The 21,614-nt window shown below is 31.9% G+C and overlaps 1 protein-coding gene across 2 annotated transcripts; it reads right to left on the bottom strand.

Annotated features, from left to right (window-relative positions):
* Positions 1 to 868: 868 nt before the first annotated feature.
* On the bottom strand, positions 869 to 20,641 carry LOC106474854. Of its 2 annotated transcripts, none has more exons than XM_013935550.2 (4): positions 20,511 to 20,641; positions 13,331 to 13,621; positions 4,059 to 4,376; positions 869 to 2,809 (listed from the first exon to the last, which is right to left on the bottom strand). In XM_013935550.2, exons 2-4 carry the CDS (start codon positions 13,602 to 13,604, stop codon positions 2,502 to 2,504), a joined length of 900 nt encoding a protein of 299 aa, XP_013791004.1. In that variant the 5' UTR covers positions 13,605 to 13,621; positions 20,511 to 20,641; the 3' UTR covers positions 869 to 2,501. The 2 variants fall into 2 exon arrangements, with proteins under 2 accessions (XP_013791004.1, XP_013791005.1); XM_013935551.2 differs by lacking the exon at positions 20,511 to 20,641 and adding an exon at positions 20,332 to 20,487 and having other exon boundaries at positions 2,396 to 2,809.
* Between the last annotated feature and the right edge of the window lie 973 nt (positions 20,642 to 21,614).

Below are 21,614 nucleotides of genomic sequence, written 5' to 3'. Positions count from 1 at the left end.
ACATATTCAGTTACTTGATTAATCAGCCACGAAACTGTAGAAGTTTATTTTTATGTTAGAATGCATGGTGTTTGAGGTTGAACATTATTTTGAATCTTATGCCTAGAAAGTACAAGTTACAATAGTGCACAAATGAAGGCAGATGTAGAAACATTAAGTAGAAATAAATTAGTTTGATATCATTACGTGCACTGGACTTTGAATTATTTTCAGTAAATAATATAAAATAAATATCCTACCCAACAAAAGTACAATGTTACAACAATACACATATTAGACATGGCAGTGAATCCCGTTAACGAAAATCCATCAAGGAAAAGTAAATAATTTCTGTTCAGGTAACAGAAATATACAAAGTGATTTTGAATGATGTCAAACAGCAGTTGGTAATCCTAATAAGTGATGAATTCTAGTAGAGATTTTTACAGTAATCTTGAAATTTAGTTAGTTTTTGACAGTTTAAAATGAAAAAAGAGAATTGATGATCGTAATCTATTGAGACAGTTTTAGTGTGACCACTGTTTTAAAATATAGCCAACGTCACATTCTTCTCTATCATAAAACCTAGCGTAATTCATACAGGGATAGAAATAATGAAATAAAATTACATTTACTATAAGGAAAGCTATCGTGAAGATTACATTCTCTCATGTAAAGTTGTATTTTCTCACAATTTGTTTTTTATATTTAATCCATGCAACATCTTCACTTTCATTGGTCAAAACCAAAGGAATACGGATGGACCATGCATTCCCAATCGAGAAAGCCAACTAAAAAGATCAAATTCCTTGGAAATGCAGGAACTTAATATTTCAATACCTGTTATATATCTGTTGTCACAGCAATATCTACATGGAATCACATATAGTTTATTATACATAAAATGTTCATCTTTATTCATTTGTCCTGTGTAAATACAACCCTATAACCATGTGGCAGAAAGACAAACATAATTAAAGATTCCTTGTAATAAAGCATCAAATAATAACCTACAATGGAACTGCAGGAATGCAATTCCACCCTGTCCAAAACAAAACACTAAAAGCCTTGCAGATATAAAATTAACTGTATGGAAATATATATTCAACCAAGAAACTCTGGCAAAATTACTAAATGTTTATTACTTAAGACATTACTCTAAACTACTAACATAGAGTTTAATTAAAGTAACTGAGGGTTAATTAACATTAACTCCTAACAGAGCAAGAGACTGAAACTAAATAATCATAATAGTGAAAAAAAAACTGTTGGGATCTATCAAAAAGAACAAAGTTTTTTTATTTTTGTTTGAATAAAATGCTGCTTATGTTTTCTAAACAGAAAATACAAGCACATGTAATGTATATTTACCACTGGCTTCAGGTGGTGTAAAGCTCATGTTATACTGTGCAACAGGGAAAGTTTCTGTGAAACAAGAAAAATGTTTAAAATCCAAGTTTTCCATCAGTTCTTGTAAAAAAGTACCTTGAAACAAATAACAGAAATAAATATTTTGATTTTGTTGATGTCTTCATTATTTTTTTCCTAGAGTTCTAGTGACCTAATTTGTATCAGTTATTAATTAGTTGTTTAACAATTATGAGGCCTGTGCACTAATGCTAGCAAGTTCACACAGCACACACATAAGTAAGTACATGATGTATATTCATGAAAACTCAAAAACTTGGAAAACACTCAATACTTTGCCAGTACAGAAAATGTACTAACTATATGAATGATAAACATAGTATTCTAAAACTTTTTCTTCAGCAAACTAGGAAGCAGACAGTAAAACTTTGGTTTTGATACCTGATAACACTGACCAAAGTAACAAGTAACAGCTGTGGAACAATAACAAATTATATTAAAGGTAGTAAGTAGTTTTAGAAGCTGGTAGTATTGAAGAGAATCATGAGTTATTAGAAGCAAGTGACAATACTAAAACAAGTGACTAGTTAATAGTTTCCTTCATTAACAACCTCAAGGTATGAACATTACAGTTAAGAAAACAAAGGATGGCAAAAGTGACATTTCTCCCACAAAGAGAAGTAATGGGGTAGATGGCTGAAAGAACTAGGGCAATGTTGAAGAAGCTATTGCATATTTGATATATGATGGAAAATGTGTTGAGGTGCCGCACCCTTGTTTCAGATGTTGGTAAATAGGGAGCACTGACAAAATTCTTAAGTTGCTTAGTCACTTCACAGGCTTGTACCATTGATTTTTAACTTTTCAATGAACATCTAAAGTCAAGCCCCAGTTACCACATGCATTTGTGCATGCAACAGTAGAAGTTTCTTTTAAAATCCTAAGCCAGATAAAATTATTTATAAAATTTCCTGAAAAGAACAGTGTTAGACATACAAAAAGTAGCAATATAGTGAAAATTTATATTAACAGCTATAAAGAACATTATTGTTTGTACAAAGTAACAAAATATTTATTCTGTTTTAACATCTTTTTAGAAAACTCCATCCCTATTGAAACTGTATGCACCATATCATTACATGTAAAATAATATTTTAAAGATTCAAACACAACATCCACATAAAAAGCACAAACAATACAGATCCAATAAAGTCTGGTGTTGTAACCGAATGGAGGGGTGGTATTCCTAATCTGCGAGCATACCTAACTAGCTCACCAAGTGGCAGCACAACATGTAGTACATCTGGCAGCATGAGTCCCAAGTCTCTAAGAATCTGGTGCAGACCACCTTCAGCCTTCAAAACATTAGAAACAAACTGGTCAAAGCCACTGGCTAGAATGTGCAGGATGGCAATATCTATGATGAACAACAGCTTTCTTGGGGAAACAGGAACATTTGAATCTGTTAAAAAAATGAAAGTTACAAGAAGTATTAAACAAATAAAACAAAGTTTTAATTATGAAAATTGAAACTTGTACAGATTGAAATATTGGTATAATATAAATACCACTAACTGAGCTTACCTGCCAAAAAAAAGTGTTGCTTACTGTACTACATATATCATAAAGTTTTTAATCATAGCCACCTGAAACAAGACATTAATTTCACTACTGCACTGTTATAAGTTACTGTGATGACAAATGACTTAATTGCAGCAATAAAATCTCAATCACAGGACCTGATACAAAAGAAAATTGGGATATAAAATATTCAATAACAATATTTAATGAAATGGGTAAGAAAAATTTTATGTAACATGTGGTAGCAAAATCAATCAGACAGACCAAGAACACATAACAGTACTAGACTGGTTTACTTTACTTTCATACCTGATTTTATATTTAGTTTAGAACATTAAATTTTTTTTTGACATTCACTCCAATATAAATAGATGTATTTAAAACAGTATTTTCTTTATTTTTAATAAATATAAAACTACATGTTCTGGTTTTTAATTTGCATTGTTTGACAAGCAGTGTAGTTAACAATCATTTTGTGAAAAATTGTTTATATTTTCCCATTTGACTTCTGTAAAGAAGAAACTGGTAACTAATACATGAAACATGTTTATCTGACAAACATTTAACGTGTAACACATCAGTCATTCTTCTTTTTATATAATACTTTGAGATATTTTCGTTTCCATGTCCTCTAAGCCTACATGTACAAGTTGTTAATTGTATTAACTACTTACACAGAAACTTTAGACAGAGGACTGTAATTCATCTTGGATGGTTTAACAATATTTTATATAGTATTTTTGAATAAAGATGATATTCTTAACTGTCACTTTGTATTTTGTCATGACCTGGTAAAGTTTGAACATTGTCTTCAATAACAAATAAGGATTTTACATCTTCCAAACATTAAAAACCATCTGTAATGCAATGCCTTTAATCATGGTGAAATATTGCATTTTGGAGGTCATTAACCATTTTAATTTTAAAAAGAATTAATAAAATCAGAATTGTAGACATTCCTTCCCATGAAATTGTAAGTTTTATAACTTACTGAGTAAAAATGATTGGCAATGTAGTATAGTGAATAAAAAAAGGAAGCAAGCCATAGAGACAAAGAAAAACTCAAATATCTACAAAATTAAAACTACAAAATCTTAGTTACAACTCTTAACAACAGTTATGTTACTTACCTAGCAGGTACACTACTATAATAGTGGATGCTACTTCTGTGATACTAAAGAACAACTGATGGTTCCATTGTTTATAGAAATCATCATTCCAGTAGTTGAAGTAGGACCACCAGGAGTAGTAATGGGAATAAATAATGGATACCATAAGGATCAGCATACTAAAACGTATCTGCTTTTGGCAAACAAGGAAAATTGTACGCTTTGTTGTTTCATACAGTGCGATAGTAGCAATGCATGTCACAGTCCAAATCTTTAGTGTGTTCATGTTTGTATTAAAATATACATGTTTGTATCCTGAAACCCCCGTTTCATAGTTAGCTAGAAGAGAAAAATAAAATATATATAATGCATTCTAGAAAAATAATATGAAATAAAAAACTATTTAATACGACTTGAAACGAAATAGTTTAAAATATAATTTACAGATTAGTCTAGAACAAATTGTGAGTTTCATTGTGTTCTAAAATTTAGCCAACAATAGTGTTTCTACAAGTAAATATTTTTTTCAAAAATTAATGTTATCAGTAATGTCTCCAAAATTCAGCCATCATTAGCATTTTGAAATTTTACAGCATGATAATCAGGGTTATGAAACCAGAATAAGTTAAAAAACAGAATTTACTTGATTAATCTCTGGCCTCAGATTATGTATGAACAAGCTCTCTTTTTATATATGGAGGATGTTTATCAAGGAAAAGTGGACAACAATCTTTATTAAACTGCAAAGCAAGAAAAAAAAAGTGTACATACTTATGCAAGACACTGGACAATGCTTTTCTCATGATATATCTCCATTGAACTATTTATGTAGAAAACCAAGCAAGACATCCTGTATTCTGAGTAAAACTGATGCTAAACTAAACAGACAAATGCTGTAATGCCCTGTTTCTACACAATCTGTGAAGTTTCAACAACATCCCCATGAGAAAAGTAGATACTATCTGCTAGAGAACAACAAAGTTACAACAGTAATTAGAACAAAACAATTTGAATGGTTTTCTTGATTGTGTGTTTATGCAAACAGCTGTTTAAAAACATACTAAATCAAGAATTTTAAAAATTCCTATGTAAATACAAGTTGTTGGAAAATGCATGATATGCCTGCATATCACACTTTTCTTGTTCCCATTTCAGGCTTGTACTCGACCCATCAATTAGTTTTAACTGTAAAACTAATCACCTTTAAACTCATGACATGGTCAAGAAAAATGTTCACTTTCTTTCATTCCTATGAATGATTACATGCCACATGGAAGATACAACCCTTAAACAGAAAACTACACTCTTCAATCATAATTTCAAAATCAATATATTGCATAATACAGAAATAAGAAAAACACAACCCTTTGTTATGTCATGTGTATACTTGGAAGAGAAATGAAATAATACATTAAATGAAAATTCATGACTGAAAAAAAAGAAAGAAATCCTTTGAAATATAATTGAGCAAATTGCATAACGATACAAAATTAAACAGCTTTTATCATAAACACAGAGATTAAGACATCAATATACCTTTAAGCAATGATAGAATACAATAAAAAAATATTTATAATTCAGTAATAGAAAGCCCATTATACACTTTCAGATAACGAAAAATGGCATACACAGACAAAAAGAAAACCCTTTAGAAATGAGTACCCACACACTTCAGAAGAGGTAGTCTAATACATTAAACCAAACTAACTAAAATAAAATTCAACAGTAGTCACTATAGTTAATACATAATATCCAGAGAAAAATCCTTTGTCTCCATGCCCTCATTGCTTATTGTTGTATTCTTTGTGTAAATGATTCATTCACATTGTAAAACACTATGTAAATGGCTATGTAATGGTCATGTACGAACATAAGACCACATACATTTATTTATATACAAATATTGCTATATATGAAATCCTGATTATACATTTTAAAATACTCGAGTTTAATATAATAGAGTGCCTCCAGCTGCATGAATTACTTTGGTAAACCTTCTCAGGTGATATTCCAAAACTACATCTCAAAAGTGGTGGTATTACCATCTAGGAGTCATGAACTTCAACTCATTTATATTTCAGGCTCTTGGTCTGTGATGAATGGATGTAGCTTATCAATGTGTTCCACATGCTTTTGCATGCCTTGTGTCCACTGTTACTTTTACATTAATGGACCAATTTGCCAGAGTATCCAGAATAGTCAAGTCCAAGCAGATCCAAATTCTTCTGTGCTACTTGTATGTACCACAACCAGACCCAATCTCCACACTGGAACATCTGTTCTTCCATCATCTTGTCATAGAACTGTGTCTTCAAACTGCCTTACCTAGTTCTTATTTGGCATACTTGTGTGCATCAAGTATCTTAGACCTTAGCTAATCCATGTATTTCTTTAGACATTGGGAGACATTTTCTCATGGGAAAGGACCATATGCCACATAAAATGGGAGTAGTATTTTTTGTCTGAACATATGCATGTTTGGTGAATAGCCCGTGCACTCCTGCTTTGTCACTCTGTATGTCATCATCACATATGACAGGTGTTTATCCCATTTGGTTTAGTTGGGATTAACAAATTTCATAAACATTCACTTGTTAGTTTGTATTACAAATTCTCCCAAACTATCACACTGGAGATGATTATGGCAAGGTGTACATCTATACAACACCCAACATTTTACACAACACAGCAAACAATGGGCTGTTGAAATTGGCTCCCTCATTCAGACATTTTTTTCTTTTCTAGTACTCCAAGAAGTGCAACCAATTCGCCATCAACACAAGGTATGAACTGTGCTGATTTACGAAGTAATTAATAAATCTTGGTCCATTTTTTAAAGTGGTTGAAAGTGATGAGTATACATCAATGAGCCCTCTCAGTGTCCAGAAGTGGATCATCAATATCTAGGACTATCCTCTACAGAGAAGACCCAGCAATTCTTTGTTGGAGTTTACTGTTCTTGCTAGTTTTTTCTTTGAGTGGCACACTATACAGTATTCATACTACTGGCAAACATCTGAGCTTGAATGTGGCCAGAAGAACCACTATCAAATGCTAGCACAGGTGTGGGTAATATCTTGGTGCCCTCCAGTATTTGTGCTATGCAAAGTCTGCAAGATATCTTGCTGTAAAACTCTGGTGATCACTAGTTACAGCACATTTTCCTACACTTATAACTAACAAGTACCACAGGTTATGTGCATCCACGCTATGATCCGCTATTGGTGCTGGTTATTCAGTTATTCTTTTAGAAGTTCCTTAAGTGTTAATCTTGGCATCCATCCACCAACAGAATCTCCTACTTCACAGTTTGCTTTTGCTATAGCAGAAATCAATTCCTACATGTGTACATGATGAGAATTGACAAGGTCTCACCATGTGGCAACAGCCCATTCACATTTCTGTGTTGCAATGCAATATGACAAAGTAACATTCTTGCAGTGTTATTATCAAATGTGCTCTCACCCCTTCTCGTTTTAAAGTTTATTAGCTACTTATGCTAAACATGGTCAAATTGGTAGTGGCAGTAATGACCACAACTGCAAGAAATTCTTATTTCAGCATACAGTACCTGCATTTGAGGGCAATGTGCATATCCATACAACTACTATAGTCATTTACATGTTGTACTCTGTCCTGCAACTGTGATAGCACTACCCTGATGTTATTGTTCCTGCATTAATTATCAAACAGGAACTTGCAATCTTAAGGCCAATCTCTTACTGTAGCTATCTTGGACATATCCAGTAAGATTTCATCTCTCATTACTATGCAACCAATGAACTCCATTTCCATGCAAATGAGCATGCATTTTCTGGGTTTCAGTTTAAAAGTCTGATTTTTTAAATGCTCTGGAATCCAATTATAATATCTTCAGCTACAAACTCAAACATCCAATTAAACACCAAAATTTCATTAACATAGGTCAGCTATATTTCTCATTGCAGTCATGTCAGTGTAAGTTCTATTAGCCTCTCAAAAGTGACAGGGCACATTAAACAGGATGAATGGCATGATGTAAAATTCATACAAGCCATGTCTCATGGCAAAAACAGTATTAGGTATGTTCTCAGAACAATTTGCCAGTATCTGAATGTCAGATCCAAAGTCTTGAACCAATGGGAACTATCTAATGCATCTCTACATCTACCTGTTTGGAGTAAGTTGAATTATTGCATTCACCCATTTAAACTCAACACTGAACCTTGGTGTACCTTCCTTGCTCGTGACAATCACCACTGGGGATGACCAAGCACACTCCAAAAGTTGTATGACTGTCCTTCAACATCTGTTATATTTCAGTGTTGATAACCTAGCTATTGTTTCTGGGAAGCAAGCACAATGGTTGCTTTGTCAGACATGCATTAATGTTCAATTCAACTGGCCATCTGATCCCTCATATACGTCAGCATGTTCAAACAACAAGCTACTGAGAGTAGCTTTCACAGTATTGGATCTAGAGTGTTCACAAAGTCCTAAACAATGCCTTCAGGTGTGTTGATAGCCACAAACTTACATTTAGCTACAGCAACAGATGAAACCCTTGTGTTTCAACTCGTATCAGTTACTTTCACTTTGCTCACTGTGTCATGATATAAAAGGCTGCTTAGCTTAGATGTTATTGATTGATTTCTTTTTATGAGTGAATATTTTATTATTGTTTAGTTTTTGTTACAATATCAATTAAAATCAGATGATTGTAGGAGGTTTTGTTAACAATTCATTGATGTTGAGATTATTGAATGTCGTGTGCAATACACTGATGTAACAAATATAGAAGGCAGACAGATGATTAGGAGATAAAGATATAAATAGCGTGAGACAAGTAGGAAGCAGCAGACAGATAACAGCAGAAGAAAGTAAAGTTACAAAAGAAAAAGTTAAGTACCATAGAAGTGATAGGCCTAATGATTGACATAGGCCTAACGTTTAATATGTTAGAGTAAGACTAACAGTAGAAATGGAGATAAAAAATAATTTATTCCCTAAAAACGAGGTTCTAAAGTAATTGAATCAGCCTGAGTGCACTTTGACAAAAGGAACAGAGGATCTTCAGAAAAAAGTAGACCAAACAATTATGGTAACTCGTGCCACAACTGTAAGTGAATCACACACAGAATACTAGTGCAATAGTAATAGAGAGGATAGTTTGGCTTGTCAACTAAAATTTTAAAGTAACTGAATATGCCTAAGTGGACTTTTAACAAGAAGAAGAGAACTACATATATAGTATTTATGATATACCCATAATCTCTACAGTGTGAAGACATTGTTGTACATACGTTCAACTTGTTCTGAATATATATATTATTTTAAAAACAAGTGAAGTATGTGCTGTTTATTCATCATTGAATTTATCGCTAACAAGTCACAGATACCTATTGTAGAAGAATCCTAAGCCCAACAACAACATAGTATTTATTTATACTATTAAGAAATATAACTAAAATCCTTTTATTTTTACAATTGGCAAAAAGAAGAATATATATTTTTCAATTCTGACACACTGTAATTATAACCATTCCAACATATAGCTTTAGACCATAATTACAAAACACCAGGAATTCATTCCATGCGAGACAGATGACTATCCAAGGTAATGCTGCCTCCTTTATGGACAAGAAAAACAGTTTATTTCATGTGTAGCTTTTATAACCACATTCTGGGTTACAAAAATACTAAACCTGATCTGTAGTAAACAACTGAACACCACAAGTGTATATGGAGGTACTGTCATTCCTTTCACTGTATACATTCATGCAATCCACTGTTCCTGGGCTCAATGTAGCCAAAACTGGATTACCTACCTGTGGAATATCACTTCCCATCACACAAGCAAAAATTATGGATAATTTCTGCAGTAGATCCATCTCTAAAATGCCAATACCAGATCCAAGGTTGAAGAAACCTACTTTCTTTCTGTGAGAAACATTTCGTAGATAGAGATGGAGATCTACCTCTCCTCTAACAGTTAGTCTATTGCCATTCACAAGAAAGGAGTCAGTATTTACTAGCCTGAGTGGTGGTCTCTACTGGAGGTCTTGATATATTACAAGGTCTATTAATGTTCTGGTTGCACCTATGTTAACCCTTGTACCCTCAGAGAGATGGGCTGACAACTAAACTCTCTTGTTTAAGAAGTTTGATGTGCTACAACAAGCCCATAACCAGGCCTGACTTGGGCTCCATTAGTTTTCTGGAGCATCTGTTACAGGGTCCTGGACCTGCTAAACTATTGGATGATACTGATAGTACTGTCCACCTGGCTGCTCAGCAAATTATGGGCACTGTTAGTTAGTTAGCATTTCTTGAGCCATCATCTGTTAGCAAAGTACAGACAGTTCAAATGCTAGTGCCCTGACCATTCACAAGTAAAGGAGACACTTTACTACTTTCCTCTCATTCTTGAACGATATCCAGGTAGCATCACTGGTTGTGTTGTGTACCCTATGAGTGGACCTGGATAACTCTGCCCATTCACTGTAAGCCAGTGTGTTTGTATCATAGTGCCAGGATATGTTATTAACCCTTGGTATGGCTCTAGTTTGACATGGTGTAGGTAGCTGAGTAGGCCTGTCTGAGGTGTAGTTCCTACAGCTGTCACTGCAGGCTTTTTCCTCTCTAACAACTGGTCAGAAAATACTAGTTTATTATAGGTCAGGACAGAGACAATTCTTTTTAAACTTAGGAAGTTAAATCTTAGGTAATATAAAAATTTCCATTATAAACTTTTTTCATTATATTCACTGGCATACACTGATAATATTGTTTAATTAAATTTTGAATGTAACACTATTAGAGCTCGAGGTTAGAAGCATCTGCTAATCAATTAATCATTGACTCAATTAATCAATTACATTCAGTTAATTGATTAATACAATTTTCTCAAACCATAGTACATAAAAAAAAAAACTTTAGCAGCAGGCACTGCCAGCCAGTTGTTTTCCTTCTCGCCAAGTGTTCAAAATTAATGACAGCAGCAGACAGCTTTAGTAGCTTTGCAATAGTTAAGACTAGGAAAGCAAGTTTGGAGTCAAAGGAATTGAACCTGAGATCTTTAAATAATGTTCTCCATAAAATCACCAAAACTAAACAAATTTGAAGAAAAAGAAAAACTTACAAGAATAAAATGAGTATATCACAAATATCCCATTATTTAAGTCTGTGTGTAACAACAAACAAATACAATAGCAATATTTTGATTATTTGAATAATTAGAATAATCAAATATAGAAATAACTGGAAACTCTAATTTCAATTACATATTTCTGGTTAATTGTTGGAATAATAGGGAACACTAGTTTCAATTAACTAATTATTTGTGTTACAATTCAGATAATCAAAATTTTGATTAATTGATCGTTGGAATAATCCAAAAGAGTAATAATTGGTAACAATAATCGCAATTAATCAATTGTTGCAATAATCATAGACACTCACTTTGAGTGATTATTTAGTTTGCATGACAATAAACAACAAATTTTCTGTTCATAGGTAATAGATTATAACGATTAATTTATTACAGAGCTCACTCTAAACACTACAAGTCATGCATACTATTATCAGAAAGAGTTCCATATGGCACCCCCACCCAAAAATTGTAGAATTGCCTGGATAAAAAAGATTCTGAAAAGGGTTTATTTTAAGGGGTGTATTAGAAAAATTGGTGCATGGCTTTGACAAGCATTTGTGTGAATACATTTGAAGAACATTATATTCTGATAAAAGTAGCCTTTTTGATGCCTTTATACAAGACATTTGTAAAGTTTATCCCCAAGAAGATTGTACATCTAATTAATGAAGTAAGTGGTATAACAATGTATTAAAATTATCAGATCATACTATTAATATGATTTTTTAATACATAAATATTACTTTGATGAATTTTTTTTAAAATTGAGTGGGGGTGCCATATGGAACTCTTTCCCTATTATCAAGCCACGTAAAAAACCTAATACATTATCTTGACAAAATACTTTTGAAATAATTGAAAATACTAACAATTGAAAGCATTAACATAGATTAGTTAATTATTTTTGTAAACTATAACACTAATAAACTAAACTGAAAAAGACATTTAATTCAGTGGTTTTCAAATTGTGTTCCATGGAACCACAGGGTTCCACAAAGGGTCATCTAGGATTCCTCTAAAAGATAACAGGTAATGGATTTTTTAAGTTATTAAATATTAACCTATTAGGTACCAAATGTATTTTCAAAAATCAAAGAACTTTGTGGAGAAAAGCAGATGTATCCATTATATTAATAAAATTTATCAAGTTGCTTTAAGTTGCTGTTGTATGAAATATTTAATGTATGATTTGTATGAAAATAAATTTACTTTTAGTTTTGAATAAATAGTTTGCATAATATTTTTGTATATTTATTTACAATTGTACAATACTGTTACAAACTTGTTACTTTAATCTAGACTAGGCTTTAAAAGTGGTTTAAAGGTTGGAATTCTGAAAGAATGAAATAAGAAGGTTCTATGGCTTTGTAAGGTTTGAAAACCACTTCTTTAATTAATTGAAAATAATAATGACAAATCATAATGGAAACATTTCGATTGCTTGGATAATCAAAAACGGTAACAGTTGGAAACACTAATTATGATCAATTTATTATTATCATGATATTAATACATTTAATCATAATTTTGACAAGTCAATTATATTACATGACACTAATCGATGCTCATAGGTAATCAATTAATTGCTCAATTTATTAAGTCACTTTGCACACATCAAGCAAGTATTGAATATTTATCAAGTCTTACCTTAAATATATTCTGTCCACTATACATGAAGGCAACCCATTCCAAAGGCCAAAGTAAAACTATAAGCTGGAGATGACTCCTACCCTTCCAAAATTTATATCTGAGTCCCCTATTAAGCTTACCATTAAATAAATAAAAAAAAAGATAAGATTTTCACGTCATGTTGTTAAGTTCCGTTACAAAGTTGTTTAGGAGGAGATTTACTCCATAATTACAGAACAACAGAAAAGAACACATTCAGATCACCTATGTCAGATAATTTGCACAGTAACTGCCACACCTTCAACAACATTTAAGAAAGTCTTCTCTAATGAAATTACAATACAGATTGAAATACAATCACATTCAAGTTAAATATAAAAAATTCACTAACTTGTAAATATAAGCAACCCAGTCTTAAATTGCATGTTTACTTGTAACTCTATCTTTATAGATCTGTTTCATGATATTTAAAATTGAGTGTTGGTATAAGTTTAAAGGTTAACTTGTCTAAAAATCATAATAGCGTTCTTACCTTTAAATACTGTGTCCCAGCAAGAACAAGAACAGGAATTCCGATCAACTTTCACTGCATATATTTCCCACAGCTTGTAAAAAATTCCAAGATGAAAAAGTGGTAAAACTATTGGCATTAATATACCACCAGTGAAACATAAAATGTGAAAACGATGGTTACGTAACCAGGTAATCACATTCAATGTAGCTAACATAGGAAAACTGATTTTCACAGGATGGACTGGGAAAACTTTTGGATGGTTTGCTCCATGTATAGGAAGAGATGCCATCATTTAAATTCCACTCTTGTCTGAAAATTAAAATTAGTATATAAAGAAAGGAAAGATTTTAATAGCTGTTATTATTCATCAGATTCTTCATATACTGAAGTTTAAAATGCATTGAGAAAACACAGTTAAAAAATATCTGAAATACTGCTGGATATTTTATTGTTGGTCAAATAAAAAGTCAACTAACTGACTACTGAAAAACACTGACAGATATTACACAATTTGTACTGGTAAAATAAATATTAGTAAGCATTAAAGACTTTTTTCCTCCCTGACTCTGCAATGTATTCTTTCTGAACATGTCTTTGTGTGTCTTTTTGCTAAGTTAAACTTGGTAAATTGAACAGCTTCTGTGTCAAAGTAAAACACTTACTTGCATTAGTAAGTTATTTCAATGAGAAACTGATTAGGTTGGTGAAGTGAGACTCAAAGAATTTTGAGTTTTATACATACATAGGAATATTTACTACAAGTCTAAAGAGGTTTCATTTTAAAATCACTTACTAAGCCTTATTTGGAGTATTTTGCTACTAGGAGGATTCCAGGCATGGATGGGTTGTCATATGAGGATAGGTTAAGATCTCTTAACTTGTTCTCTTTTGAAGGGAAAAGGGTCAAAGGAAAGTTAACTCAAGTAGATGAATTTCTAAGACTGAATTATCATATTTCAGGGTTTAATTTAGCGATTAGTTTTCTTAGATTGGCCTATAATTTAATTTAGAGCCCAATAAGGCTGTAAGTTATAAATTATTTGTAAAATTGAACACCTCGCAAAAGTGAATCTTACAAGGATTTCATTTAACTGGGTAATAGGCCAGTTTTGTTCCTCATGAAATTTTCATTTTCTATTATCACTTGTTACTCGCTGCTTTGTTCTTTACATTGTATTCATCTTTTTCACCCTTTATTCATTGAAAACCTAACATTCATCTGAGTCAGGAGATTCCTGGGATCTTTTTTTTATGAACTAGATGATGTTACAGACATTAACTAACTTTCTAACCATGAATACCTTTAATGGATTTCTTGTTTTACAGTACAAAGTTCCACAAATTAATCAGTTTCATTCAGCACACTCTGTGGTGCAAAGAGAGAGGATGAAGCTGGCCACAACACCTAAAATACAGGGATGGCAAAAACCTTCCCTGGCAGTTAAAGTGCCTTTAACCACACAATTTTTTTTCCTACACAAAAATATTATTTTAACATAGGTATGTATGTTCAGAAGAAAGCTTAAGAAAGTTATTTTTCATTATAAGATTAATATCAAAATAATATGCCTGCCTGTATGTTGTGCAATACTGCCACTAAAGCTTATTTTTCCACCAATTCTGCCTGAGATGTGTATGACATTGTACTGGTAAGGCAACTATAAATACACTTGGTGTGGTCCTTTCCAGACATTAGGAAGTGTGGTATAACTTGTAATTTTTCTAAGTAAAAGGAAATTCTTGTTGATCCACGAAGAAAGAAGCTAAAGAACAACTACTATTTAAAAGTCATCAGGTTTGCCTTTTATAATTTATTTGATGTTTGGGAATGAACTGTCCCATTACTTTCCAAAGGACTCAAAACCAAAAGTAAAGTGAATAAAACTTGTAAATTACAAATAAAAAAACTTTGTTAATTCAAATGATTCAGTATTGTTTTATGCCCATTTCAAGAAGTGATTAAAACAGTCATGAATTTATGATGTATAAAATGGGAGGTAAACTAATTAAACATTTACATTTGAATAATGCCATACATTCAAACCTGTACTATTAGTATTACTGCTACTTCTACGAGTATTTTATCAAGATCATGAAATGAAATAAACCAACCAACCATGTTGAGAAATTCATGACATATATATATATATATATGGTTTAACACAAGAAAAGGTTTTGCTTTCTGTGGAACTTTCACTAATGAACAACAGTTCATCACCAGAATAGCCATTTGAACTCAAAATGACACTAGAACAAAATTTGCCACTTAAGTGCTACCACTTATAGTGATTTGTATTGGCAACTACTGAGCAGAACAAGATGACTCTCTCACTGATGTGACATCAGAGTTATGCATTTTCAACCATCTTTAAATGGGTTTTTCACTATCAAACTGCAAGTTGTTGAAAATTAAAACATCTTCAAAATAGTCATAGATATACGTTTACTAAATGATGCATATACAGTTCTTTGCATTTTAGCTATCCATTAATGAAAAAATATACTGCACTTTAACAGAAATATCCTTGAATCCAAAATAGAGATGGCATACCTCATGGTTTCGAGACCGAATTAACCATTTCACGCATAAAAATCAGCCAAACGTGAAAAAAAACCTTTAATGATCACGTATTCAATCAAATTCCTAATCACTCAAGTCCTTTCCTTGTTAAAATGGATTAACTAGGTATACTGTATTACAATTTGATGCTATAATTTGTTTATATCACTCTTGGATACTGCTCTTTATCTGTTTCTCTTTTGTGAATTCTAGACAATTTGTGCTTGCATATGAATGTACTTTCTTATGTTGGCTATTGTACATTGGAAGAGCTCTTTCAGAGGATTAGAGATAGAAACAGACTTGTGTCATGATATAAAAAGACTGTTTATTTTGGATATTACTGATTAATTTATTTTTGTGAGTGAATGTTTTATTATTGTTTAATTTTTGTTATAATAAGAGTTAACAGCAAAAAAAGAGTAAAGTTACAGTCCAAGGGAAAGTTTGGCATGAAGTCATATACCACAGAAGTGATAGGCCTAATGTTTAATATGTTAGAGCAAGACTAACAGTACAAAAGGAGAAAAGAAAAATAATCTATTCCATCAAAGCGTGGTTCTAAAGTAATTGAATCACCGTGAGTGCACTTTGACAAACAGAACAGAGAATATTTAGAAGACCAAATGATTATGGTAACTTGTGCCATAATTGTAAGTGAATCATACATAGAATACAAGCGTGATAGTAACAGAGAAGATAGTTTGGCTTGTCAACTGCAATTCTAAAGTAATTGAATAGGCCTAAGTGGACTTTTAACAACAAGAAGAGAACTACATATATAGTGTTTATGATATGCCTATAATCTCTATAAGTGTGAAGACTTTGTTGTACATATGTGTAACTTATTCCGAATATATGTATTATTTTGAAAACAAGTGAAGTGCGTGCTGTTTCTTTGTCATTGAATTTATCGCTAACAAGTCACAGACACCTACTATAGAAGAATCCTAAGCCCAATAACAACATAGTTTATATTTATACTAATCAGAAATATAAGTAAAAGCCTTTTATTTTAACAGTTGATGAAAAAGAAGAATATATATATTTTGACAACTTGTTGCCTTTTTAGTATTGGTCCATTGGGGGCAGGGGTCAATTATTTAGGGTCTAAGCAGGATATGCTTGAAGCAAAACAGGAGGTTTGGTTAGACATGTAAGACATTTTTCAGGGTAAGGAAGAATTGTATGCTATACATGGGTTTACTTAAACAGGCTAGGTAGATAGGTGTTTGTGATAGCTCTAAAAACCTTCACTTTCATTGGTCATAACTAAAGGAATATGGATGGACCATGCATTCCCAATCGGGACAGCCAACTAAAAAGATAAATTCCTTGGGAATGTAATATTGCAATCCCTGTCATAGCTATAATGTTTTATATCTTGTGATGTACTTCATCTCTTACATAGAGACCCACTCCACTTGCTTTTAAAATATGTCAACTAATCTAACCTAGTTTCAGTAGTTCCTGTTATATCATAATTTAACCTTTCAACTTGATCTTTAACCTCATCTATTGTGTGTTCTTAAATTACTATCAAAATATCATTAACAGTGAGGGTACCCAACTGATGAAACAATGCATTCTAATCTTTATAAGTATAAATGTAAGAAAAGTATAATTAGCTATACTAATTGCCAGGGTAATTTTTAATTGTTGCTAAGTGCATAACTTTCTCTGATCAACGTTAATATTAATTCCTAACATTGGAATAATACGAAGTTTATTTTTGAATTGACTATGTTTATTTTTTAAATGTGATATACTTATCTTCAAAACTATTATTTAACTCCTGCTCTAAATCTTTTCCAGCTATCTTAATAACTTATTTATTCCCTCCTAAACCTCCTTACCACTATGCAAATTGAAACTATATTGCATGGATTATATAACAAAATTCATGAGGTAATGCAACTTTGCATGAGGGAATATAATCTTCCTGATACTTTCCCTCGAGTGAATGTAATTTTATTTCATTATTCCTGTATCTGTATGAGGTTGAACTTAAATGGGTAAGAATTAGCGTTTCATGTGTAGGAAGACATTAACTGACAACTGGTTAGACATATGATATCCAGGAGAAACTCTACAACAAGATTAGGGTTGACGAGCCCTGGAATAGGCAAAAGGCATTGTTAATACTGGATATCACGGAGAGTGTGTGGTTGAGATACCATGAATTCTTCTTTTCTTTCTCTCATAAGTTCATAGAAGTAGCAAGGCTAATAAAGCAATAATTATTGGAGGCATTAATTATAAAGTTCACCACAATATGAACTTTATATTAAACTTGTGAGATAGCAAATTCTAATCTGACTCTGTTATGGTTTTATTTACCATTCACTTACAATTCCTTCTATCATTTAGATCAACTATATATTTTTAATTATATTAAAGTACTAACCTTCCATGTAGAGCACACTGATTTTAAGTATGTATGTATTATGAAACTGACACCAGTTTCCCCTAGCTGTGATGTACAGATATTGATGTTGTAAAAGATTATGTAGATATATGGTAATAGCTAGTCACGAGATATTAAAAGTGATTTTGTTTAACCCTGGTTGTAGTGGAGTGTTGTTTAGTCCATTATAAACTAATAATATAGCATCTTGTCATTATTCTCAATCTATTTACTTCATCTTGTGTAAGTCAGTGTTCTTGCAAATTTAGCCATTGAAAACGTATTGAAACAAATTGTCACTTGAAAGTAACTTGTTTTTGTGTCTCAAAGACATCACTAAATAAATGTGAATACTGGCAAAAGGAGGAAGCATGATAGCCTCAAGTTGGGAAAATGTACAGCAAAATTTTAATAAATGTTTTATATCAAATGTTAAACATTTGTCACATATTCAACTAACAGTACTTACACACTTTATGTTTTGCCATCTTGATAGCAAGAAACTTCCTAACAAATACTTTTGGATTTCTACAAACAGATACGCCTTTGTTTTATTAAGTAAGGAACAAAATATCATTACAAAAAGCTCATTTAAATACATAAGAAGTGATACAGGATGCTGAAGATCACCAAAGCTCATAACTTTCACTGACTACTGTGTTAGTCTTCCATATCTTAAACTTGTCTCCTAGTTTTCCATTCTGGATTTATGGATTACAAATCTCTAACACTCTTAAAATCCTAAATCATGTTCACTCAAGCCCTTCTCTTTTCCAGTAAAAATATGTTAAGAGATTTTAACTTATCCAAAACAATAACCCTTTCAATCTTGGAATCTTTCTGGTAGCTAATCTCTGAACTCGCCCCAACAACCTTCTTACATAAAGTGACTGTAACTCAATATTCCAAATAAGGTTGAACCAACATCTTATACAATGAACTGATAACTTCTTTAAACCTGCATTACACATTACTGTCTATACCATTTCAAATCCTGTTTGGCTTATTACCAGCTAAAATATATTACCTAAAACTAAAAGGTTCTAGAGATTTTGTAATAGCTATGCTCAGGTTTTTTCCTCATCATATTCACCTTGAGCTTCTCCTGCTAGGTTGTAAGGTTAATTAATGTTATTATAACCAATATGAATAACTTTACTTTTTATTAAGGTTAAAAACCATTTGTATTTACCCAAATTTATCAAGCAGTTGAAACCTTTCTGCAAAACTGAAAATCTTTATTTTAATTTGAAATACCCATTAATTTAATATTTGCAAATATAACTAATTTAATGGTTATTTCTTTATCAATGTAATTAATATTAATAATGAAAATAAGAAATAGCAAAGGACTTAGTACAAAAAAATGAAATACACCACTTGTAACATTAATCCACTATAGTTTCAACTTTCATATCATTTATAACAAGCTTCTGCCTCCTACTAACTAACCATTTTACTAGATCACTGAATCAGTCAATATTCTCTCTTACTCTTAAAAAAGAATACTACAAACTACACAGTATTCCAGTGGATGTCTAACTAGTGATAAGCATAAAGGTAATGCTTTTTGTCTCTAAATACACCTTAATATTCTATTAACTTTATGACTGGATTTTGACTTTGAGTGACTTATCCACACTAAACCATTATATTTGTGATTCTATTTTATAGTATATATATATATTCATAAATATTAGAAGGCATTGTTTCATCACTTGGGTACCCTCACTGTTTACGATATTTTCAGCCCTAATAATAATATAGACGAGAACCAAAAGAATTGCATGATTGAAGTAATGGATCTTGGCATCGATGTGCGTGTGTTGAAACGTAAAAGAAGTATACTTAATTAGCTATACTGATAGCTAGGTTGGATCCGAGTTGCGCTCTAACGAGTCTAAATCTAGCTTCAAGTCTAAGTATATATCTCACTTTGATCTTATCATTAATCGTGTAATCCACATTATGATAACTCAAAGGCAAGATCTTGCACTTATTATAAGTATAAATATAATTTAAAGCAAATTACTAAATCTTTGTCCAACATACCAACTGAGCCAAACCATTTCGTAATATTATAATAGTAACAGTATATTGATACCCCAGTAGAGCTAGAATTTAGAAATAACCAGAAGTTAATGTCATCAGCAAACTATACTAGATTACTAATTATGCATCTTTTAATATTACTGATGTAAATAATAATAAAAAAAAACGCAAACACTGACCAACGATGGTTCAGTTTGATATGCTACCCAGTCTATACTACAGTTAAGTTATATTTTTCTAAAAAAGTAACGCTAAGGCTAATAAGATTAACAACTGAGTTGCCATCTGCAATGGTGGAACTTGGCACTTCACAAGTTTCAGCGGAGATGGAGTGGCGATTGCCTTAAGTAAAAATAAATTGTAGACTTAATTTTTGACTTTACTCAGGAAGAAGTTCCCAATACTAAATAGCTTTAAAATTAAACTAATCAAATGGTCTCTTCTTGTATGCATGTTATTTTATAATAAATACTAAACCCATCTTTAGATTTAATAAGAGTTGTTTTCCTGGTTTCCGGAAGGTAATCTTTCGATAACAGCAAATAATTATGAAGGTGAAAGATTCTATGGCTGATCAGAGTGTTTATTGTTAAGCTCGAAGGCATAAAACGGGCTACCTGTTTTATACCCGCCAAGGGTATCGAAACCCGTTATTTATCATCATAAGCATCCAGCTTACTGATAAGTCACCAGGGCAAGAAATATTCATCAGTTTGATCAAACTAGCTAAAAGGGTACTCCTTCCAAAATCTTGTATTTCGACAAAAATTTCCATTCCTTACAAACAAGAATATGTTTTTGTTTTTTTGTTGTTAAACACAAAGCTACACAATGTACTCTGGCCATCGCAGGTATCGAAACCCAATTTTTAGCTTTATAAGCCCACAAATTTGCCAATGAGTTAATGAATCCGAAAAAAATATTTTATTTTTTGAAAACATCACTCACTGTACGAAAATGAAGGATACTTGTTTGTTTGTTGTTAAGCGCAAAGCTACATAATGGGCGATCTGTGCTCTGCTCACCACGGGTATCGAAACTTGGTTTCTAATAGTATAAGTCCACAGATATATCGCTGTGCCACTGGAAACATGAAGGATACTAAAAGATGGGTCTGTATATGGAAAAAATTTAGCCTGATTATCAAACTAGGCATATTTTTAGGAACTTCTAGCGCACAACCTTATTTATGTTACATCATACATTACTTATAGAAGAACAAAAAACATTGCTTAAAATTAAATTTTAAAAAGCTACACAACGGCTATCTGTACTAGCCATTT

The sequence above is a fragment of the Limulus polyphemus genome, unplaced genomic scaffold (genome assembly GCF_000517525.1).
Source record: "Limulus polyphemus unplaced genomic scaffold, Limulus_polyphemus-2.1.2 Scaffold7772, whole genome shotgun sequence".
Lineage (NCBI taxonomy): Eukaryota > Metazoa > Arthropoda > Merostomata > Xiphosura > Limulidae > Limulus > Limulus polyphemus.
Note: the sequence above shows the minus strand (reverse complement) of the source record. Positions and strands in the feature narration are given on the sequence as shown.